The sequence below is a fragment of the Polistes dominula genome, unplaced genomic scaffold (assembly GCF_049000335.1).
Source record: "Polistes dominula isolate Pdom_NZ unplaced genomic scaffold, Pdom_raw_medaka contig_17, whole genome shotgun sequence".
NCBI classification, from domain to species: Eukaryota; Metazoa; Arthropoda; class Insecta; order Hymenoptera; family Vespidae; genus Polistes; species Polistes dominula.
Window position 1 is genome coordinate 1,017,309 of NW_028301049.1, and position 27,077 is coordinate 1,044,385.

The window sequence follows — 27,077 nt, forward strand, 5'->3', positions numbered from 1 at the left end:
ACAACAACAATAACGTTTATTTATTTAGTAAATTTGTTTATAATTTTTTTTTATTTTACCAACTAATTTGTTCTTTTGAACCCACCACCACCACCATCCACCTCCAATCACCAAATCTCCGTTTTTTCTTTTATCCTCAATCCTTTCCCTTTGTTTATTTTATTTTTTTATTTTTTGTTTTATATGCATGCTAAATATCGCGTTACTTTCAAACACTATATATATATATATATATATATTTTTAATTTACAAATATTTCCTTTAATTTTTATTATCAAATAAAATTGTTAATCTTTTTATATTTCGTTTCTTGTAAATATTCAAAGTTATATTATGCTAAGAGATTCACATTGTATAAAATATTCCCATGGAATAATCCGTAACCACACCTCGTTACACATATACACACATACACACGTATGTATGTATGTGTATGATATCGTTTATACGAAATTATAGATATGTACCTAACGTCGTATAAATAATCTCAACCCCACCCCTCTCCAAATAATATTTATGGTAATTGAATGGGAAATGAGGGGAAGGATTGGTTTATCGTGCGTAACTTCGTCCAAATTTTCGACATTAACATCTCACCGACGAATTTATAATATACATATATATATGTTATTATAATTATATTAAATGAACTATAAAAAATTATTTAAATATTTTCATGGATTGATAAAGAAAATTTTCTTTGTTTTTTTTTTCTTTTTTTTTTTATATCATAAGACAATTATTACTTTCTTATTAATAATATTAATAATAATAATAATAATAATAATAATAATAATAATAATAATAATATTGTTTTATTATAGACGTTAGTAAAGAAATCGTTTTATATTTTATATTGACTATATGTAAAATAAGTGTTCCATAGAAAAATTTTATAGCCATTCGTGTGTGTTATACAGTTATATTATACAGTTCTTCGGTTCGTTTGCTTGCTTTTTACAATTTGTCTTCTACAAAAGTCTTTCTTTCTCTCTCTCTCTCTCTCTCTCTCTCTATATATATATATATATAAATATATATATTCATTTTACGAGCGATAAAAGTGTCATGAATCGTCGATTCTTCCTCGTTGATCTTCGTACGAACTTATTTTGTTATTTTTAACGAATGTTTTCTGATTTCTTACAAATGTTTTTTTATTTATTTTTTATTTTTTATTTTTATATAACCATTTGTCATGCCATTTACGAAAAGAAAAACTTTTTTAAAAATCTTATTAAACAAATAATTGAATTGATCGAGTTGATAAAGAAAACATTTCTTTTGATTTATATCAAATTATAACTTAAAATTATTGAATATTATTTATGATAACAAAAAAAGAGGAGGGGAAAATTGGGGTGGGGGTAAGGAGGAAAAACTTGTTTTATTTATTTATTAAATGTATATACTTTAAATGTTTTTCTTCTTTTTGTTTCTTCTTCTTTTTTTTTTTCTTCTTTTTTCTTTTTTCATTTTTACTTTATCTCTGCACCAACAACCTATTCCAAAAAGGCTTTCAAGTTGTAACGTAAAATATAAACACGCATGATCGATGTTTTTAAATATAAGTAGATTGATATGGTTATTTCACATGATATACAAAAATTAGTATACACCATAGCATGTTTACCTTTACCATCCACTTTTCCACATCCATTTGTTAGATTAGTATTGAACTTATGTATGTGCAATAACAACAACAACAACAAAAACAACAAGTATGCATGTTTATTGTTAGAAAAAACATACCCGTTAGATTGATCTTTATTTTTCATCTCAATTTCATTGATAAATCGTTTTATTATCAAACATAATGGCGAACGCGATATTAATTCATTTATTTTATTAATCCCCTTTAAATAAATATTAATCTTACAAAAATAATTTTTAATATAAAAATAAAACAAAATTTAATTATTTATTTATTTAAATAATATAAATTTAATCAGTTAACTGTGACGTCCTCGTTTGAGAGCACGCACCGTGTATACTCGTCAATCACAGAATATATTGCGCTGATAAGATATTGGATCAAAAAGATGGCTTTATTTTATAAAATTGACAATTTTAATTATTAATATTTACTTATTTGATTAACATAAACATATATTACTAAATATTACTACATATTCAACTAAAAACGCAATCAAAATTAAATATTATACAAATAATATTTAAACCTGGTTTACATCTTAAATTATTTATATTTTTTATTTGTTTATTTTATTCTGACATGGTCTCAAAATATTCTAATTATCTTGAAATTTGAGAATATGTTTTTTTTTTTTTTTTAAGAAAAATAACAATTTAAATAACCAATGGTCACTATTTTATACGTATGACGTGTATATTCGTCAATAGACAAAATCTTGTCACTTTTACATGACGAGTATACTTGTCAATAGATAGAATCGTACCACTTCTACATGACGAGTATACTCGTCAATCACAGTTAACTGGTTAATTATATATAACATTGTGGGATATTGTATGCGTATGCGTGTAACACGTGTGTATATCATGCGTGTAAATTTCATTTAGACCTACAAACATACACACACACACACACACACAATATATATACATAAATATAGATAGGAAATGCTTTATATAAATTGCGATGTAAAATGAAAAGAAAAATACATAAGTAAACGAAAGGAAAAAGAAAAAGGAAAAGTATAAAACAAGTATGAAAGATTCGACAAGAAGTTTAAACGAGGATGCATGCATGCATTTGATAAAATTTAAAGGCAAAAAAAGAAACAAAAAAGAAAAAGGATATAGACATTTTGCACAGTGTTTTCATAGTCCCATAAAACATTTTTTAATCGTACGATTAAACAAGGTTTGATTATCATTAAAAAGCTAAAGAGATGAATTTAAACGTCTTCATTTGAAAATATACGAGACTGGAATGATTTGCATATATACTAATGATCACAAAATACGTAACATTTATCGTTCTTGAAAATACGATAAAACTTTGTTAAGAATCTGTGAAAGAAACATCGTAAATTCTTCGAAATGATAAAACGAAAATGTGATAAAGATCTGGACTTGTGTTTCTTTTTTATTATTATTATTTTATTTGTCGTAATTTTAACAAATTTGTTATTAAAATTAGAATTATTTTTGCAACTAGTAAAGAATACATTTTTCTATAAATAATTAAATTATATTGTTTATTTTATTTTTTAACACGATTGAAATTGATTTGTTTGAAAATACAAAAATATATTTAAAAAATATAATTATATAAATATTAATATATACAGTAATTAAAATTATAAAATTATTTAAATATAATTATATATAAGATATATTAAATAAATATATTATAAATACATTAATAAAATATATTTAAAAAAAATTTTAGAAATGAATTTCTTATTCAAAATTTTATATAATAAATATATTAATATAATAATAAAATATATTTAAAAAAATTTTACAAATAAATTTCCTAATTAAAATTTTCAAAATGTCTATTACCTTTTATATAAAAATGTTTAAGAAATTATTTATTTAATATATAATATTATTCGTTGCATCCTCGTTTATAACCAAATTTTTTTTTCAATATTGTACTGTTTAATTTTTATATATATATATATATACATTTTTTACAATTCTTTTTATTATTATTATTATTATTATTATTATTATTATTATTATTATTATTATTATTATTATTATTACTATTATTATTATTATTATTATAAATCACGTAGACCGTGATGTATGTATGTGCCTGAATCTCAACCGATATGAAGAAAACAAAAATTTGAAAAACAACAATAAAACGCGTACACATTGGGGAGAAGGATTTTGTCCGCTTTTTTTTTTTTTAGCAGATGAAATTATTTTTTGTGTACACATTGTGTTTAGATCGAAAGGTGACGAGCTGGGATTTTAGAAACGAGCCTGAGACATCATTCGTCTCTCCTGTTTATTTATTTATCCTGTTATATCATTATTTTTCTTTTTTTTTCTTTTTTTTTTAATTTTTTTGACAACAACGCTCGTATGAACTTATACATAACATATAACTGTAGCCTTGGGGAATGCACCGTCGTATTTCGTAAGGAAGATTTTTTTCGATTAAATTCTAATTACGTGAATTATATATTAACATTTATAATGTTTTATTAAATATAGAACATACAATTGAAATTCAAATTGTTATTAATTTAATCAGAATGTTATATGTGAAATTATTGGATGTACAATGCACACATTTAAAGTTTCTCTTTGTTGTTTTATTCTTTTAATTTATTATAATTGTTTCTTTCTATTCTTATATGAATTATAGAACCCAAAACTCATGGTCAATACAAAATAGTTCCATCAAAATGTTATATATTAGATAATTGGGTATACAATGCACAGATTTAACGTTTCATTCTATGGTTCTATTCTTTTAACTTATCTTAATATTTTCTTTCTATTTTTATATAAATTAAATACTCAATTTTAAATTAATTAATTCTATATAATAATATAAATATAATACAAAAATATAATATATATATAATATAATTTTATAATTTATACAATAAATTATATATTTTCTATCTTTATATTAATTAGAAGCTACTTTTATATTAATTAGAAACCCAAAACTCTACACTAATTGAAATTATTATTAATTCAATCAAAATGTTATATATTACATAATTGAATATACAATACATTGATTTAAAATTTCATTTTATTGTTCTATTCTTTTAACATAATATAATTCATTCTTTCTATCTTATTATATTAATATAATTGAATTAATAAATTATTAATATAATTAATTAAGAATAAAATCTTCCTTACACATTCGTCAGTGTCTAGAGACAACATAATAATATGCACACTGCACGTTTGCACCGCTAGAAAGAAAAAGCCTCGTGATCGTTTAGCGATTGATGCCCCTTGAATGTGTCGCATGTCGTCGGAAACGAGAGCACCTAATAAGTTATCACACAATTTCGTCGAATTATTAATTATTATTCCGCGACCTTTTTTCTCTCTCCATAAATATATATATATATATATATATTATATATATAATCATATGATTTTAACATACAATATTATAATTCTTCTTAGGCATTTTAGTCCATATTTAATCGAATCGAATCTCATGTGACATCAATTGCATTCTATCATGAACGCTGTTTATTCATTTCATTTCACGACGAATCAATCTCTCCCGTTTCCCCCCAACCCCACCACTTTTTCGTATCATCTACTCATAAACGCCTGATCTATCACAAGATCAAGAAAAAAAAAATCAAAAAAATCTATAAATTCTCTCTAAGATTAACCTTTTAGGCATTACGCACCAATATAGTGGTTTTCACAAATGTCATCTCTCTGAACGACGCGCCACTATAGTTGCTTTCGTGGATGTAATCTTCAATTACGAGGCGTTACTATACTGGCTTTTCGAGGATGACATTTTCAATAACTACGCGCAACTATAGTGACTTTCGCAGATACTATCTTACAGTACGATGCGTCACTATAGTGGCGCGTCACGGATAACATCTTTTAAAATATATTCTAATTAATTTTATTATTAATTATTAAACTAAATTGTTAAATTTGAAGTATGTGTGTATTATTACTTTGAAAAAAAAATTATAATATAAAAAACTGAATTCCGATGTACTCGCGTAGAAAACAGCATTGTTCATCGTCACAGATTGTAGTTGTACCGTTTACACGTAATTTTCATCGACATTTAGCGGTGCCTAAGAGGTTAATATTTAAATAATTAAAAATAAGTAGTATTTACATATAATATATATATATATACATATATGTGTGTATATAGAACTACACATATATATATATGTATATGTATATCTATATATGTATATAGAAAATAGAGAGATGATCTTAAAGTACAGGGTGATTCGCGTATAAATCCTCTCGAGCTCACATTCTCTGATTAAAAAAATATTTTACTCTGTCTATACTAAATTTTATTCATAACTAATTACTGACTTCAAATGTGTATTAGTATAGGTCATAAGAGAAACTCAACGAGAATCGAAAACGTTTGAGAACGTGCCTTTGATCTTTATAATTATTTCACATATAACCCCCTATTACTACTACTATTACTATATATATTTCTCGGAATACATGTATATGTATATATATATATATCATTTTACATTGGGAATGATATTATTGACTCGTTCTCCTATAATCTCGATTTAAAACGAAACTAAAGTGCTTAATAAAGTTAAAGAATAAAAAGAAAAAAAAAAGAAAAAAAAATCAACTCAACTGAAATACACCATACAGAAGGAGTGTGGGGGGAGGGGAGGGGACGGGGTAATGTGGGAGAACGTGGGGAACAACTTTCAACGTTGATCTCTGGTAAATTCTATCGGAATCTCGTTATTGAGTATATCTCTAACTGCTGATCGCAAAAAAAATAAAAAAAAAATAAAAAGAAAATAAAACACGTTAACGAAACGATTTCGAATTTTCTTTCTATCCTTGCATCTTCGTTTTATAATTTACTCTCTCCCTCTCTCTCTCTCTCTTTTTTCGTTTTAAAATTCGTTTATCGGACTTTCACGAATACCACCCCACCTTCTCTCCCATGTCCTTCCACATATGCTCTTTCACCTGCCGGAAATTACACTGTTTGAAATTCTCGTATTAAAGTAAAAGGAATAGTATCACACACGGGAATTTTCTTCACGATCTGATGGTGATGGTGTGGTGGTAATGGGGAAATTACCTGACCTAATCGCGTATAATATAGTAATGGAAAAAACATTTATATATATATGTATATATGTTTCTATTCTTCAAGAAATTGGTTTGAAATTCAATGTCACGTTCTAAATGTAATCTGCTGCTATTACTGCAGCTACTATCGATATCTCGATTTTAATGAGAGATGTGAAGCTCGAGACTACGCTTTGTTTTCTAGGATATTCCCTTTTTTTGAATTGTTCCTATTTTTTCCAGGATATTTTCTACTTATTATTATTATTATTATTATTTTCTTTTCTATTTCTTTTTTCTATTTCTTTATTTATTTTTTTATTGTTTTGTTTTATTTGGATGATATATGAATAAATAAATTGAGTGTAAAAGAAAGTAAGAATGAAAATGATAGATGAATGAATGAATGAATGAAATAGTGTTAGAATAAAAATAATAATTATAGTAACGTTTTTCAATTCTATAATATATTATTGAACCGCGAAATATTTCTATTAATAGTAATTAATTTTGTATTATTATTTATTATTAATTTTATAATATAAATATTATAATATTTTATATAGTATAAAATAAATAATATAATATATTATATATAAATGCAATAATATTAATATATAAAATATTATATCATTTTATATAATATAAAAAATATAAATATTATATAATTTTATACAATATAACATAAATTATATAATATATTATAAAATATAAATAATAATAGTAATAAACTATTATATATATTTCATACCAAAACTATAAAACTATTTCATTTGTAAATTTGTCGAAAATATTTTTACTATAATTACTTTCCAAAAATACTATTTAAAAATATTAATTACCTCGAAATTCTTCTCAAAAAATACTTCGACTATCTTATACAAAAATGATTTGAAAAACGTTAAACTATAGTACATTTCAGGAATAAATAAAATAAAAATGAAATCGTAACAAACAATCAATAAATTATTTTATAATCAAACTATAAAACGTTTTACTTTTATCTTTACGTACTTTTTATTATCAAATTTAATTCATTTTTCTGATGATCAATTTATTTTATTTAATCGTTCAATTAACGTCTCAACTCGTTAAATTCTTTATTTTTTTTTTCGGAATAAACATAATTTGTAATAATGAACGGTAAACAATCTGTAATCGAAAACCAATCCGATTTTTTTTGAAGATATTCTTCGTTACTGTGTGCACCGGTGTTAAATTACATATAGGTAATTTCCGTAGACGTGATCTTGGGTATTCCAAGACCTTTTCTCAATGTGGAGAGGGATCCTAAAGGGCCCGTAGATCACAATTAACTAATTTACCTGGTACACACCGGTTAATGGGATTTTCGGTAACGCGAAATATAAGGCTCTAGAGTATTCTTGCCATTACTAATGATAATATTGTAACAGCTGTTAACGCTCGTTTTTCTTGTAAAGCGTATATGTGTGCTCGTTTTCTAATTACATATACAGTGGGTGTAGAAAGTATTCGTACACCGATCAATTTGAAATAAAACCTTGTGAAATTGTAATTTATTAAATAATTTTTTTTTTATACGATGAATTTATACGTACACTTGAAATTTTCTACAATAGATGTATTGAAACAAAAAAGTAATTATTTTTTTGAATAAATTATCAAATTGACAAGAAAAACGAACAAATTTTGCAGAAATATACTAGCAATAAATATTCCTACAGTTTTCTTATTAAAATAAAATGAAAAACTAATAAACTAATATCAAAACCACCGTACTATCAATAAAAATAATAATAATATTAAATTTTTATGAAAATTTTATAAAAAACCGCAAATGGACGATTATAGCCGTCCAATATTTGTGTTTCTGAGCACGATCATCAAATTAAAAGTGTGCAGCAACGTGTTAATAACAATTTTCTTATAAAAACAGATTATTTTTATTATTCCTTTCTCTCAAAAATATAAGAGAGAAAAATAGATAAATAGATAGAGAAAGAGAGAAAGAGAGAAAGAGAGAGAGAGAGAGAGAGAAAGAGAAACAGAGAGAAATTTCTCTCAATTTTTATTATTATTATTATTATTATTATTATTTATGATTATTTTTCTTATTTTTATTTTTATTGTTATTTTTATTGTTATTATTATTATTATTATTATTATTATTATTATTATTAATTGTGTAAATGTGTTTACTATTTTTATATTGACTCAATGATGTTATTCTGTGGTGCTTTGCATGTCTCTATTGGACTCTGCATGTCGTATAGGGCATCGTAAGTACTTATTAAATGAACTCATCTCAGAGACTTCGCAAAAAAAAACACACGACACATTCAAGCTCATACTTTTAGCCATGTCGTTTATGGCTAAAAATGGAAGTCTGAGAGCCGATATATATATATATATTTTTTTTTTTATTTTTTTTTTTTATTTATGATCGATCACGTATATTACATATATATTTATACATATAAAAGTATATGTATATATACATATATATATCGTATTTAGATGAGAGATCCTTTTTTATTTATGTTATTTTCCATCCAATTTTTGTCGATAAGAGAACAACGATTTTAAATACAGTCGAAAAAATAATTTATAAAAAAATTGTTATATTGAAAATAAAATTTGTTATTTTATGATTCTTCTTATGTTTATCACTAAGTTGAAAAATTTTTAACCGTTAGAGTACTATGGACGCATATATGTGTTTGATAATATTTATGTAAAATAATGTAATGTTTATATGAATTAAATTATATTATATTTACAGAAAGAAAATCTGTAATTATTAAATATAATTTATTATTAGAATATGATTAATAATAAATTATACTGTTTCTATAAAACATTTTAGTTAATAGTATTTAACACTCTAAGGGTTAATAAGTATTTTCCTTTATTCTTCTTTTTCTATTTTTATACTAGAATTAAATAAATTAATTTTAATAATAAAATATATTTATTTATTTATTTATTTATTTAGAATATTTATTTATTGCCATATAAACTTGGCTTTTGTTTCGAAACTTTAATTGTGTTACGTGTTGGCAAAAAATACGTATGCGTTTTAAACTTACACAAATAAATTTTAAAATTTTCTCTTTAGATTTAAATCGTTTTTTTTTTTTTTTTATTTCTTATCATAAAACTATTCTACAAACATGAGAAAAAAGAAATAAAACGACAAAAACGAATGGTCTTAAAATCAACTGTACTTAAAATCGTATCTCTTACTAACATACACGAAGTTTTTTACGATCGTAGGTACCGCGATCAAGTCCAAAAAACGAGTTTGTATAAAAAAAAAAAAATAAATAAAAAAAAATATAACGGCACTAGGAATCTCGTTCCGACGTATTTCCGTTTTAAACGTTGAAATGGGAAAAGGAAATTAATAAAAAATAAAATAAAAAATGAAAAAACAAACCCCCAGAGAACAAAAGAGGTACTACCCAGATTTATGTAAAAATCTTTAAGAAGATATTTTTAAAAATTATAAATAAAGGAAAAATCAGATTTAGAAAATCTTGCAATATATAAAATTTAAAAAAAAAAAATAAAATAACTCGATTTATAAAAAAATATTGAAGAAAATTATAAAAATAAAAGAAATTGAATTACAAATCTTGCAATATATAAAAAGAAAGAAAAAAAGTTCACGTTTTGTAAAAAATGTTAAAAAAGATATTCATAGAAAAATTATAAATAAAAAGGACTGAATTACAAAACTTGAAATAGATTAAATGAAAAAGAAAAAAAAAGAGAGTTCTATATATATAAAAAAGAAAAAAAATTGAGTTACAAATCTTTGAAATACAGCGGAACGAAAATCCAACCAGTCTCGTTCGTAATATTCATTAATACCCATTCAATATTTCGTTAGAACTTTCCCGCCGCCCCCCCCCCATCGTCTTCATAATTTGTTCATCCCACCCCTAACCCCAACCCCTAACAACCAACCACCCAGCTTATATTTTTAACATTTTTTTTTACCATTTCTTCTGTCCAATCAAGTAAATTAACGAAACTATTAAGTCAATTTTGTATCCCCTTTTTTCATACAAATTGAAAAGTAGGCATTATTATTATTATTATTATTGTTATTATTATTGTTATTATTATTATTGATTTTCTTACTTGATAGAAAAATCCTACCCTAATTTAAATGTAGTAGGAAACGAGCATATTATTCATCATTTTTCATATTCCTTTTTAAAAATATTTTTAACATTTTTCGTTTGAAAATGGATAAATCGTCAATCGTTCGATTTTTATTGCGTTTATGTCCCGTTTTTTATATCCCCCTATTCAAGAAACCAACTTTCTCTGGCAAATACAATTTTTTTAGTTGGAAAAAGAACAATAAAGAGAAAGAGAGAAAAGAGAGAAAGAATGAAGGAGAAAAAAAATAGAAAGAGAGAAGATTACATTTACATTATTTAATAAAAATTATTATAGTATAATAACTTATATTTTTCGTATAAAAATAACATTATTTAATATATTTAATATTATAGTATTTATATATATACCTATATGATAATAGATATTATACTATACTATAATATAATATGCTATAGTATAATGAGTAATTATATTAATATACTGTATATAAGTTACTTTAATATATTGTTTTATACTATAGTGTAATTAATATATTAAATATTATAGTATTTATATATTTACATATTATAGTATAATAATTATTTAAAATAGATATTATATACTATACTATAATATAATATTCTATAGTATAATAAGTAATTATATTAATATACTATGTAAAAGTTACTTTAATATATTGTATTATACTATAGTGTAATTAATATATCTAATATTATAGTATATTTATATATATTTATATATTATAGTATAATTAATATATAATAATAATATTAATATAATTAATAATATACAATAATATACTGTTACTTTAATATATTATATTATACTTCATTCTCTCTCTCTCTCTTTCTCTCGCGTTATTTTTTTTTTCTCTTTATTTTTCTATATCTGATGAGAGCCACCGAGAGTTAAAAAGAAAAAGAAATAGAAGAAGAAAAGAAATAACAACCAGTATAACAAGTCAACCCTCACCATTTTCGCTTCATTAAACTCCGGGTTTTAGAAGTTTTCTAATTCGATTGTACGATCAAGCGAGAAAAACTTTTCGATTCTATATTCGAGTCATGGTGGTGCATTCTCACTTCGGTCATATTTTCTAATAGATTAACCTATAAGTTATTATACAAATATTCACATAGAAAAAATAAAAAACAAATCTCTGGCTTCGTAAAATCCGTGCTCGTTATCTGTCTCAACATCGTCAATGATCAAAAAAATAATTCATTTGTTTAATAAATATTTTTGCATATCATATCGTAAGAAAGAAAACAAACAAAAACAGAAAAAAGAAGATAAAAAATTAATTATCACCGTTGTGGAGAAAAAGAAAAATCATTGGAAGATAACGTTAAATATCTCGGTGTCTCACTTCCAATTGAAATCCTTTCTCCCCCACTTCACACCCCCTTCTTCTGAATTAATTTATATTTTTAATATCGGTGTTTTTATAATAAGAAATATTTATATTTATATTTACATATCTAGAACGGATATTGTACTCGTATTTATATTTTATCTTTTAAATACGTGCAAATATTATGTGAATTTGTACTTTCAAGAAAGTACAGATCTGACAAAAGTTCATTTTTACATTTGAATTATCTTTTTTTGTCTTGTTTTTTTTTTCATTTACTTGTCAGATATCTTTCTTCATATCCTAATTAATTTAATTTTGTACTCGATAAAAGCGAAAAACAATTTTATTTTACTCAATCCCTTTTTTATTTATTCATTTATTTTATTTTTCTTTTTTATTTTATCTCTACTTGTTGTTAATTTAATTTTCCAATTATTCTCCTTTTAACATTTCCTCATTTTTGTGTCCACTTAAAATAAAACCAACCAATTATCTCAATATCTTTCTATCTATGTCATCTTCGTTATTTATTTCTTTCTTCATTTATTTCATTTTTTTTTTTTTTTTTTAATTGGATCGTCTCGATCATCAAAAAAAATAAAAAAAATCCCTTCGTAGAAAATTAAATAAAAAAAATATAAAAAAAAGAAATATGAAAGGCGAATTGTTATCATTTACTATTGATATAAACAAAATGTTCTGTTTTTTTCCCCTTTTTTTTTTATCAAACATATAGGAAAAGGAGGATGGTCCTGTATACAAATTTTACGAGACGATTCGTGATTTTGGTGACGACATTATGATGACCATAAGCAGGCTCCACGATGTAACACTTTTTGCACCTAGCAATGCTGCCCTAGAAGAACCAGGTGTACGACAAATATTACAGGACAAAAGACGCGTCAAGGAAATCCTTAATTTGCATTACGTCAAACAAAGACTACCATTGGAAAAAATACAAAACAAAAGTGTCATTCAGGTGAGCCTTTTTATAATATTTATATTATTTATAATATTTATTTTGTGTTTTCATTTATAAAAAAAAAAAAAAAAAAAAATTAAATTATTCGTTTCAATTGTACAGGATGTTTATGCATTTCAAATATGTTGAAATATTCAAATTACATATTTGTAAAATATGAAAATGATGATATGAACGTATGCAGAAATATATAATAATAATATGTAAAAACATAGGTGAGATGTTAATTAGGTAATTTGGATATATTAGCAAACTCCTTTTTTAAAAACTAAAACAAATTAAACAAATTTGTCATTAAATTCCTATATACGACATGCAAATTATTATGGTTCAAATTTTGATTAAAAAATTATGCATTTTTGTGCATAAACATCCAGCAGTTTCAAATAAAAAAAAAAAAAAAATAAAAAGTTCGAATTACTTCTCGTTCTATTTTCTTCTTTTTTTTTTTTTGTCTGAACTAAACTTTCGAATTTTTTATAAGAATACAATAAATTAATAAAAAATAATGTAGTTTTACCTTGCTTCGTTTTTTGCATTATTTTTTTCTTTTTTTTTTTTTTTACTTACCATCACAAATTTCATTTTTCTTCTTAAAAATAAAAAATAAATATGCAAGATAAAAAAAAAAATACAAAATACAGATATACTCACGTCCACCACCAAGTATTCGTTTAGCGAGTTTTAATTTTGTCTTGTCTCTTATCTGTCTTTTTTCTTTTTTCTTTGTCCCTTTAATGTTCCAATACCATCGATGGGAAAGGCACACGCTGGGGTAATTAAAACGTTCATACAGCTGTCAATGTTTCTAATTAAATTAACGAGAATGATATTTCTTGCATTCATTTATTATTAATCTTTGCCTTGCGATATTTAGATAAGGATGGCAAATGGACGTTAATATTGCATTTCTTTTTTTAATAATTTAACAAAACTTTTAACCATGGATATATTGACGTTATAAAAATAATTTAACCGTTTGAGTGTTAAAACTCATTAAAGAATTTGAAATATTTCCAATAACAATTATATTAATTATTCTATTAATTATTGTATTATAATTAATATTTTAAACTAATTATTATATAATAACTAATAATTTTGTGTTTATAAAATTGTAATTAAATAAAAATAGAAAAATAAAATTAAAAAATTATAATTTTATAAATATTTAATAAATAATACAATATAAAGTATAATATAAAATTATTAATTATTATATAATAATTTATTTAAAATATTAATTAATATATAATAATTAATATAATAATTATTTATATAATATATATATATATATATATAATATATTATTATATTGTAATAAAATATTTCAAATTCAACATTTCAAAATAGCGTGGTGTTTTCTATCAAGACAACATTTTACAGCTTTATTTAATTAATTAGATAACACACTTTGACGTATTCTAATATTTACTATTTATTATGAAAATTAAAATACTTTTAAGAAATCACAAACAATTATTAAAACTTTATTTTCTATTATCGTTTATAATAGAATCCTAACGTTATACCCATCAATTGTGTATTTTGTATCCCTTGATACACACTAGAGAGAATATATTTTCACCATAAAATATAAATATAATCCGTGAATCGCGTTGCACGAAAGCACTCAAACGATTAAAAGATAATCCTGCATTTTATCGGTAGTTACACTATATTATAACACCGTTCATCTTCATGCAACATTTTGTGCATGATATTATATCTTATTATAAATTGTTCTAATACCTTATCAGCATGAACATTTGGAATGATAACAATATTTTTAATTTTTTTATTAATTTGTTTTTATTTTTATTTTAATTAATTAATCATAATTAAAACGCGCGTCATTGTTCAAATCTTTAAATAATTAATTAAAAAGTTAAATATATATATATATATATTTATTTTATATACAATATTATATAATATTCACAACGCTATACTGCACGACATATTGAAATTTTATGTGAGCGAATACTATAACTCTGATATACAGGTTATATTTTAATTCATTAAAATTTTATTTAATCAATGAAAATTGTAATAATGTGATTTGTTATCATATTTTTTAATAATTTTCAAATATATTTCTATATAAAGGGTTTACCAAAAAAATGTTGTTTGCATCCGACTTGCGTTAGAGTTTCTACATATATATATTTAATATAAAATATTTTATTATTTTTTAGTAAAAATATTTTATTATTTTATAATACAAATATTTTATTAATTTATAATACAAATATTTTAATATTTTATAATGCAAATATTTTATTATTTTATAATATAAATATTTTACTAATTTATAATATAAAATAAAAGTTATAAAAATATATATAAGATTAAAATGAAAAATTATGAAAATAAATATTTCTTACAAAAATAATTGTTTTTTTTTTTTTTATTTGTATATCAGATTCATAAATATTTGCTCTCAAAGAATTTCACAGAAATTTTTCTTTTCATTTTTATCTGCACGCGTTAAAAGTAAAAAATTTACCCCCAAAAAGAAACCTCACACTTAATTATTTTGTTGTTTTTTTCCCCCCCCCCTACTAACTCTGATTATTATATTTTTTACCCTTTTATTAAATTTCTTCTTCAAGTGTTTCATTGTCATGAAATTTAATCTTGAAATGGGAATCCTTTTTCAACGAGGTTTCTCTTTCGAGACGAATAAAATAAAATATGTTATAAATTTATTGTTCATTTTTCCGTAGATACCTACCGCTGCCGATAGGAAAAAGCTTTATTTCAACGTCGTACAAGGACCAGCAGGAAATCAAACCATTACAGTTGAAGGTGGTGGTGTAAATGCTACCGTTGTAACGGCAAATATCGCTGCGACCAATGGAATTATTCATATCATTGATAGGGTTCTTGGTGTACCTTATACAACTGTTTTGGAAAAACTACAAACGGATCCTATGTTGAAGTAAGATTAATTATTAATTTATTCAATATTTCTATAATTAAATGTACGTGTAAATGATTAAAAAAAAAAAAAAAAAAAAGAAAATAGATTGTTGTTACTCGTTCATTGCTATAAACAAAAAAAAAAAAAAAAGAAAAGAAGAAAATATGATTGATTTACTCGGAATCAATAAACTTGTAATAACTTTCAGTTCCACTTATTTCCTTGGTCAACGACGTGGTTTTAACGATCAACTTAACGACACTACTAAACGTTTCACTTATTTCGCACCAAGAGATTATGCCTGGTCCGGTGCTAACATCAGTTATCCATCTACCATTAAGAAACTTTTTATGCCAGATTACAGCTATCACGTGAGTATACTTTTATCAAACAATAACAAAAATTCATTATTAAGAATTTCTCTAAGTTAATTTTTTTAACTTTGTTTCATTTTTAACTTATTTTTTTCTTTGTTTTATTTTTATTTTTTTAACCGTAACATATATATAATATATTTTCTATAAGTGTTTTATTTGTTATATTAATATATATTCTAATAATTATATAATATATATTCTCTAAGTGTTTTATTATATTCTAATAATTATATTTATATATTTTATATTCTATATTTATATATATTATAAATATATTCTAATAATTATATAATATATATTCTATATAAGTGTTTTATTATATTCTAATTTTTATATTTGTATATTCTATATTTCATATTTATATATATTATAAATTATATTTATATATATATTATAAATACATTCTATATTTAATATATTCTAATAATTATATAATATATATTCTATAAGTGTTTTATTTTTTTTTATTTTTTTAACTTTAACGCAACATATATAATATTCTATAGTCCCGAAAATTTCTTTCTTTTTTATTTTGGTGATAAGTTGAACAACATTGTATGCGTAATATATTTTTTTTATTTGTATATTTTACTTTATTTTTTTTTTTTTTTTTTTTTTACTAAATAATATCAATTCTACTCTATTTTACCTTTTTCTATATTTTAAATCATTCAACATAAAAAATATTGTGTCCGTAGAATTATTAAAAAAGAAGAAACTTTTGTTACGACCCAATATATATTTTCTTTATTTTATTTTGTTTTTGTTATTAATTTCAGACCAAACAAATCTTAGAAAGACATCTCGTAGTTGCCGATCAAGTATACACGATGGCTAAATTGAAAGAAATGAATTACAATGACACCATCACCCTAACATCAGCGAGGGATACTTTGAAACTTCGCATTAAGGAATCTGGTGAAAGTAAGTAATATATATATATATATATATATATATATATATATATATATATATATATATACATATATATAGATAATTTTTTTTTATTATATACTTTTAATATATTCTTCGTATTTTTTTTTCCATTATTTATTATATATAATATCCAATAATCGTATTCGACGTGTTTCGAGTGTATTGACGTGTTTTTTACTGCATTTATCCCTAAAAGAAAAATTATTTATTCAACGCGAAACGATAAAAGTTCGTTAATGTTTACGCAAGCTACACACACACAACACACAATACAACACACATATACATACATACATAAACACAAGGTTACATAAAACACGAATACAAAAACAAAAACATACACGTAATAACATATTATGATACATACATACAACACAAACATACAGATACACACACACACACATACACAGGAGAGGCACTTTTATAAAATTGTCAATTCTCAAATTTGCTACTATTTCATTACGTTTAGATGATGACGAAAACGCTATCCGTCCAGTGACTTCCGGTGAGTCATTTAAGTGTTTTGAGAAACGTCGCCGATGAGCGACGACACGTGCTTCTATTTCGTGCAACTTGCACCCGATATATATATATATATATACTATTATATATTACATATATATAAATAATACATATTATATTGTAAATAAATATTGTTTATGAATTCATGTATGACAAAGCGATTTCTTCGTTTCTCGATAAATGTTCACCTGGACTGATACGAGATCAAACATCAAAATTGCTTTCATTTTTTTTTATTTTTTATTTATCACGAAAAAAATAAAAATGTAAAACTTTATGAATGATATACATATATATATATATATATATATATATATATATATATATATATATATATATATATATATATAATATAAAATATAACAATGAATTATATAATAATATAATTATAATAATAATAATAATAATAATAATAATTATAATAATAAAATATATAAAAATGAATTATTAATGATTATATGCGATTGAATATTTATAGAGAAACGAAACGATATGATATTCGACGACAAATGACAATTTTTCTTTTTATATTCATCTTATGTTTTTTTATCTTTTTTTTTTTATTTTCTAACAAGTGACTTCAGGCAAATTATATTCATATGGGAAAACTTTCGTTATACAGGGTGATTCACCAACTATTGCAACCAAAATAGCTCCCAAACTATGATGATATCAGAAAACTTAATCAGAACAATGTTGCATGCAAAATTCAGGACTAAAATATATGACATTTGTATTTTTTTGCTAGGTTCAGTCATTTTTGAGACTTATTAGTCAACTGTGTTTTTTTAAATACAATGTTATATTTAAATACTTATTTTCGGATAACGGCTGACAAGACAAATACAATGATATGCAACATTAAATACAAAACCTGACAATGGCCAATAAAAACTATTCAGAAAATATCTGTTCCTTCCGTTGTCGGAACAATGAAAGAATGACGCAGCCCTGATACAACCCTGACGCGATCATGACGCGACCATGACAATGAAGAGCTGTATTGTGGCCGGTTTGTTCATCAGTATTGATCTTCGTTGATCTTCAAAAATAATAATGTTGCATATCATTGGATTTGTCTTTACAGCCGCTATCCAAAAATAAGTATTCAAATATAACATTGTATTTAAAAAAACAAAGCTGACCAATAAATCTCGAAAATGGTTCAACCTAACAAAAAAATACTAATGTCATATTATAGTCCTGAATTTGTCATGCAACTTTTTTTTTATTAACTTTACTGCTGCTGTCATACTTTCGAAGCCATTTAAGTTGCAAGAGCTGGTGAATCACCCTGTATATCTTGAATCTCTTTACTGTATCTTTACAATATGTAAATATATATGTACAAGCAATATTTGTTATATTTTATTTTTATGTATTTTTTTTTTTTCTTTTTTTTTTTTTTTGTAAAAATAGCTGTCGTTATTTTATCCAAGGAAGATTGGAAGACGGGGGAAAAAAGCAATTTTGACGCAATCTCACCACGTGTCCTCGTTCGCATATTGACATTTTATGTGTAAACTATTATATATATATATATATATATGTACAGATAATATATCTATATATATATATATTATAAAATTGCTTCGAAATCGTAGCTAATGAAGTACTTATACACATGTGTTTTACATGCGAGTATATAATTCCTATATATTTATATATTTATATATATATATATACATATATAATCTTGCAAATTGCAGAATAATTCGGTGCTTTTACTCGAAACGCTTTGTATACATAATTTATCAGTGGCCCGTGCTTTTTTTTTCTTTTGTTTTAGCATAAAGTATATATAATTATACTTATTTCTTCTTTCTTGCTTATTTGAACGTAAACGTTGCACGATTTATAGGTATACCTCTCTATCTCTCTCTCTCTCTCTCTATCTATCTATCTATCTCTCTATCTCTATTTCTCTCTTTTTACCTATACCGAACGATAATTATGTCTGTCAAACTTTTCTACAGTCAACAACAACAGCTGCAGTAACCGAGAAGAAACCACGAATTCTTTTTTTTTTTTGTTCTTTTAATCATTATTTACATACACGTATGCCTTTAGTATCGTTTTAATAATGTTATTATTAAAGCAAAGCTATTAATTAGATTTTCAAGCTTTAGCAATTACATTTTTCTTTTTTTGTTTTTTGTTTTTTGTTTTTTTTTTTAATTTTTTCATTCAATCTTTTGATTATGTTTTCTCTACTTTATTTTGCACAGTCGCACAATCTGAATTTTGTCATCATCGGTCATTCGTGATAATGATGAAAAAGAGGAAGATACAAAAATAAAATGTTAATCAAAAATTTGAAATATTTTCTTTGAAAATGATTCTAACAAAAACAATTTTAAAAAGAAAAATTGTAAACCTTAAAAAAATATATATTTATATTGTTTTTGTTTGAAATATAACAAGTATTTGTGTATATAAATTATATTTTAATAATATCAAATATAAAATATAACAAATCATTATTATGTTATATTTCAAAGATAAAAATAATCGAGAAGTAAATAAAATTGTAGGTTTAAAATTGTTTCAAATACATTTTTATCAAATTTATATGAAATTTCGTTAAACTATGACAATATTTTTTTTCTGTCCCTTCCTCTTTCTTCATTTACTACATTTTCTTCTATTTTACTCGTTCGCACTGCAAGTGATTATATACCTAGGGGGGCGGGCGAGGGGAGAAAGACAAAAAAAGGAAAACAAAAAAACACTTGCATTTGAATGAAAAACAATCACATTAATAAAAAAAGTATCATTCACCCTAGGATAATTTGAAACAACTGAAAAACATTAGATAAACCGTAGACGGTAGGATAGGACTTTTACAAATAAATTATGTCAAATTTAATGTAATATTTATCTCTTGTGTGTTCATTCCTTTCATCTAATGCATCCTCAAGTAGGCCGCTAAACAAAAAATCCCTTCGAACTCCAGTGATGGCGAACCCACTTTTGGTGATCAATTAAAATCTAATTAAAAAATACATAAACAAAAATAGAAATAAGAAAAAAATTACTATATGTAGTATATGCTAATATATAAATAATTACAAATAGTATTATAATTAATATTATATACATATATATATATATATATATATTAATGTAAATATATAAAAAGAACTATATAAATTATATAAAAATATAAATAAAATATACAGGGTGATCTGTAACTGGTGGTACAAGCAAAAAGGGGGTGATTCTACATAAAAAAATAAATCGAAAATATAAAATAAAAATTGTTCGTTGGAGGCTTTGTTTTCGAGAAAACCTACTTTGAATTTTCGTAAAGTACGCGTGCACTTGATCACGTCTCACTACAACAGATCTCACTGTAGATCGGTATTTCCAAAAAGTCCGTAAGTCCGTTATAACGAGACATGATCAAGTGCACGCGTACTTTACGAAAATTCAAAGTCGATTTTCCCGAAAACAAAGCCTTAAACGAAAAATATTTATTCATTATTTTCAACTTATTTTTTCATGTTTAATCATTCCTTTTTCGCTTGTACCATCAGCTACAGATATTACTATAATTATATAATGATATCCATTCCCAGAAATCACACAGGTTCGCCATCAATGATCAAAATACCAATTATCGAGAGAACTTTAAATACAACACGCATATAATATATATATAAAACCACATCAAGAAACAGAATTGTCTCATAATTAATATTTAACGCTCGAAATAGGATCGTAAAAAATAAAATAAAATAAAATAAAAAAAAGTCTCTCGAGTTTGTTCCTCCATAAAAAAAAAAAAAAGAACAAAAAAAACCATAACGTTCGCTGAAAGCTAAAACAGTCAGCGCTTGATCTCTATTTTATTTATACATACATACACAAACATACACATATATATATATATTAATAATCAATTTGTAATCATTTCAAAATAAAATAAATTTAATATTAATTTAAATATAACCATTTGACTTTATCTTGCAGGTTACCAAATCGAATGGGAAGGCAAATGGATACGAGTATTCCGTCATGACGTTGAATGCACCAATGGCATTATTCACGTGATCGATGGTGTCTTTTTAAAGGACAGCGACGTTAGAGTGACCGGTGGTGCATCATTATCAAGCATCGCGCCACATCTTATCATCTTCTTGATAGCCAAATGGCTTTTGTAAATGCTTCGATGAAGATTTCAAAAAAGGAGAAAAAAAGAAGAAAGAAAAACAAACAAACAAACAAACAAACAAGAAAAGAAAGAACAAAAATACAAGAGATATATGAAAAATCTCTCTCCTCTCTATTTAGAAATTACGTTTGGATCGTTTCCGATCGAATTATTGTCTTTTCAAGAGCCAAGAAGAAAACACCGACTCGTCGTCGTTGTTAAAGAATTGAAAAATAGTTTTACTATTTTCATTCTTTAAACGTTCATAGACGAAAAACTCACACAGCAAGGATCTCATCGTCGATTTTTCCTTGGCCTCTTTTATCTTCAACGAAAGATAACAAATTCTTTCTCGTCGTCATGTTTATCCGATATTATTATTATTATTATTATTATTATTATTATTATTATTATTATTTTTAACGAAGTATAATATCTTCGTTAACAATCATCGTCATAGTCAAACATCATTTATCATCTTCATATTCATTAAAATTATTCATCTTCATAGTGGTCGTTGTCGTCATTGTCATAGTCGTCATTTACAATTATTATTATTAATATTATTATTATTATTATTATTATTATTATTATTATTATTATTAAATTTCTTTTCCCTTATATTATTGATAATTTTTATAAAAATAATTGACGACGAGAAAGATCGGTTACGAACCACACGACGCGATTATTTCTCACACCACATCACGTATTAATAATAATAATAATAATAATAATAATAATAATAATAATAATAACAATAATAATAATAATAATAAATAAATTAATTAATTATCTCGCGACTAGAATAAATTCTTCTTGATGATAAATAAACACACACATGATAAAGAATACAATTTTCAATTTAACGTTTAAGTTTTAAAATGACGATGATTAAGGGCCAGTTCCAAATATAGATAATAATATTATTATTATTATATCGGCAGTATCGTTTAAAAAATATGACTTACTATTATTACTACTATTAATACTATTATTATTACACAACAACAAAACACCACACAGAGTGTAGCTTAAAATAAATTCAAAACAGAATTTTATTTACTAATAAGGATCAATAAACAAAAATAATTTGTTCTTTTTCTCTCTCTCTCTCTCTCTCTCTCTTTCTCTCTCTCTCTGTCTCTCTTTTTTTTAAATTTTATTTTAAATGATCTTTCTTCTTCAATAATTGTAAATTTGTACTACACTAATTAATTATAAATTAGTATGACTTTAAAAGAGAGATTTGACAAAGTGAAATCACAAAATATTTGGTATTTAAAAATTATTAAAAAAAAAAAAAAAATGAAATATAAAACGCGGAGAGAAAAGAACAAAAAGATTGAAGTAGGCCATTATAAATATAATAATAATAATAATAATAATAATAATAATAATCGAGAGAGAATCGAGAGAGACATTTAGTATTCACGATATATAAAAAGCACGGCCTCAAAAGCCATAATAGCCTATTATTTATTGAGTATAAGAGTTGGGCAAGTTTTACGGGTTATCTTTATCTAATCTATCTTATCTTATCTATCAATCACACTCTTAAGCGTACCAAATAAAAACGATTAATCGTGTACCAAGTAATCTATAAAATAAAAAAATAAAAATAAAATAAAAATAAAACAATTTATTAACGAGTAATAATTAAATTAACGGAGACAGAGAGATAGAGAAAATAATTTGATGAAAGAAGAAGAAGAAGGTGGGCGGGAACCTTCTTGGGAGAGAATTTAGATGCACACACGAGTTTAAAGATTTTTTTTTGTTTTTTTCCAATGTTAACAAATTCCCTAAACACTGCGGTAAATAAAAAAAACGCGTTCTCTCCCGCTTTTTGAGATATTTTTTTTTTATTTTTTTATTTTCTCTAATCAATCATAATAATAATAATAATAATAATAATAATAATAATAATTTGTCTTTAATCAATATATTTATTATTATTGTATAATATAATTATCACACACACGGCCATCGCGACTCTTTCTTTTTTTTTTTTTTTTTTTTTTTTTTTTTAATAACAATTTAATAAAATAATAATCAAGCTTTGTTAGGAATGCCGCGCTATTCGTGGACTTTAGCGAGGATTCGTAATATTTAAATAACGCTTTTTCTAGATTTGCATTAAATCAATCAGGGTCGCGTTTATATTTTTGAACAAATTTTTTTCTCAATTCAATATATCATCGTCAAATTTTGATAATTATTCGTTGATTTCTTTCGATAGTCGAATATTCGTCGCATTTTTTAATTAATAACATTTTTACAGTACAGATTTTCATTTATTTTGATTGAATAAACAAATAGATTCGTTTGTGAACATATTTAGTCAAATATTGGTTGCACTTTTTAAATAAAATTATTTTTAAGTACAGATTTTCATTTATTTCGATTGAATAAACAAATAGATTCGTTTGTGAACATATTTAGTCAAATATTGGTCGCATTTTTTAATTAAAATTATTTTTAAGTACAGATTTTCATTTATTTCGATTGAATAAACAAATAGATTCGTTTGTGAACATATTTAGTCAAATATTGGTCGCATTTTCTAATTAATAACATTTTTAAAGTACAGATATTTTACTATTAGTAATTTACTTTTTACAAAATTACGAATAAAAATAAAAAAAAATAAAAAACCTTTTAATAAACAATTGTCAATAGTATTCTTAAATTTGTGTACGTATATTAATTTTTAAACGTAACATTAATTAATTAACTCCTTGTCGAAATTTTTGCAAAAGTAAAAATAACTCGCAAACTAATGTAAATGAATAAAATAAAACATTATTCTGATTTAAAATACAATTTGAAAATGCGACTGAATAAAAAAGTGAGGCCTAAAATGCATCTTACATTAAATGCATCTTACAATAAATGCGATCCTGACCGTAATTTCATTGATACCAATTGCAAAATATTATTATCCAAATCGTTAGAGATAAAATATATTCAAAGTTCTATTAATAAAGTAAATAAATAAACAAAAGAAAAGAATAAACATTATTTGCTTCGGTCGTTTTATCAAAATGTTCTTTCTTCGTAATGCAAGATCAAATAAGGAATTGCGATGGCTAAAAAGAAAAAAAAAAGAATAAAAATAAAAGAACAAAAATTACGTGAGAAAGGACAAAGTTAACACAATTTATATTATAATAATCGCGATTCGGTTTTTCATTCGGGAGTCTTCTAAAGATCCACAAAACCGAATAGATGCGATAATCGTTGATTAAAATTAAAAGTTATTACTAGACGTTGAAAATATATAATATAAATCAAATATTTCGGAAGAAATGTTTCGCGTCGAGTAAAAAATATAAAAAAAAAAAAAACAAAAATAAAAATAGAAATAAAAATTAATAAAAAAAAAAAAGAAAGCTAAAGAGAACAAGAATTCGCGATGTTATTTAAAAAAAAAAAAATGGTCATGGGTCCCGTAAAATATAATTATAAATTTACTTTTTGTCTTTATTTTTTTTTTTTGGTTATTATAAAATTATAACATATTGATTGCCAATAAAATTGCGATAATCAAGTGGTATGAATTTCAATGAAATTTCGTCATTTTAAATTAAAACTCGAAATCGCTATAATATTATTTATTTATAACAGTATATAATAAATACGCATTGCGGATCGTTAAACGCGTACAAATTGTTCAACGATCATATTATTATTTCAATTAATAAAATAATCTAATTAAACTGAATAAAAAAATATATAAATATGTTAAGAACACAAATGTAAAAATGATCATATCAAAACCAAAATTATCATTTATATTGGTCATCTGTTGTTTGAAAAAACAAAAAACAAAAAGAAAAAGAAAACCATTTTCTTTGACACGAATATATCCTAAAAAAAAAAAAAAAAAAAAATAAGAAAAAAAAACAAACCTAAATCATATCACCACGTGTACACACATAAAAAATACTGCCATGTGCTTCATCTCAAGATGAAAGTTGATAATAACAAGTTTTTCTATTTGTTTACTTGAAAATAGAACGAACAAAAACATTTTGTATTTTTAATGCAAAGGAAACTAATTCAATTAATTAGGAAATAAAAGGATGAATTAAGGAAAATAATTTAATTTAATCAAAGGAAATTATTGTTGTAATATGTTCGGCATTTAAATCATTTTCTTTTCTTTTTTTTTTTTTTTTCATATTCGTCAAATTTAAAGTAAATTCACATACATCAAATGTATTTTATTTTTTTTTTTGTTTAAATAACGTGACGTAATGCGTAATAACAAAACTATAAATACTTTAGTAATAATAAAAATAATTATTAAATAAATAATAAATAAAAAAAAATCAGATTAAATTTATATTTGACAATAGATTGGCGAAATTCGAGTAAAAAAATATTTAAAAAAGAAAAAGAAAACACACATATATTCTTCATTCATCTCTCCATTTTCACAAAATATTATAATATTTCATAAGTACGCAAGAAAAAAACGTACAAAGTGTAAAACTTTGTTCGATTAGTCCCATTAATACGAAAGACTTTTGCTTAAAACTAATAAAGATAATAATATTATCTAGGCAATATATTATTATATAGAATAAAATATTATAAATCTATTCCTCACAGTGTACATCTCCCTAAGAAAGAAAAGAAAAATCAAACAAAAAAAAAAATATATATATATATATATATATATAAAAAGAAACTACGCGACGGATCCGCAAAGTCCACTCTAGCAATGGCAAACAACAACAACAACAACAACAAAAACACACATTTTTTGTATAGTATAGTAATTATACTTAAACTATCCTAATTCACACATTTTGTACATTTGTAATCCGAATGTTTAATGCATGCAGGGATTTGGATATGCATACACATAGAAATAAAACTACATATAACATAAAATAACATGTGTCGTGTAAAAGAATTAGACATTTTTCTCAGAGAGGAGAAAC

At 23.8% G+C, this 27,077-nt stretch overlaps 1 protein-coding gene across 8 annotated transcripts in view; it reads left to right on the top strand.

Annotated features, from left to right (window-relative positions):
* The window catches only part of Fas1 (fasciclin 1 Fas1 domain-containing), a 279,415-nt gene extending 253,380 nt beyond the window's left edge, over positions 1-26,035 (top strand). For 6 of the 8 annotated variants that reach the window (XM_015320243.2, XM_089175612.1, XM_089175614.1 and 3 more), the window contains 7 exons: positions 12,960-13,202; positions 13,969-13,980; positions 15,935-16,149; positions 16,340-16,502; positions 17,288-17,432; positions 17,914-17,949; positions 21,942-26,035. In XM_015320243.2, coding sequence (XP_015175729.2) covers positions 12,960-13,202; positions 13,969-13,980; positions 15,935-16,149; positions 16,340-16,502; positions 17,288-17,432; positions 17,914-17,949; positions 21,942-22,132 — 1,005 coding nt within the window. In that variant the 3' untranslated portion in view covers positions 22,133-26,035. The remainder of the gene's footprint in view (positions 1-12,959; positions 13,203-13,968; positions 13,981-15,934; positions 16,150-16,339; positions 16,503-17,287; positions 17,433-17,913; positions 17,950-21,941) is intronic. The other 2 variants (XM_089175617.1, XM_015320246.2) reach the window with 2 other exon arrangements.
* The last annotated feature ends 1,042 nt before the right edge of the window (positions 26,036-27,077 follow it).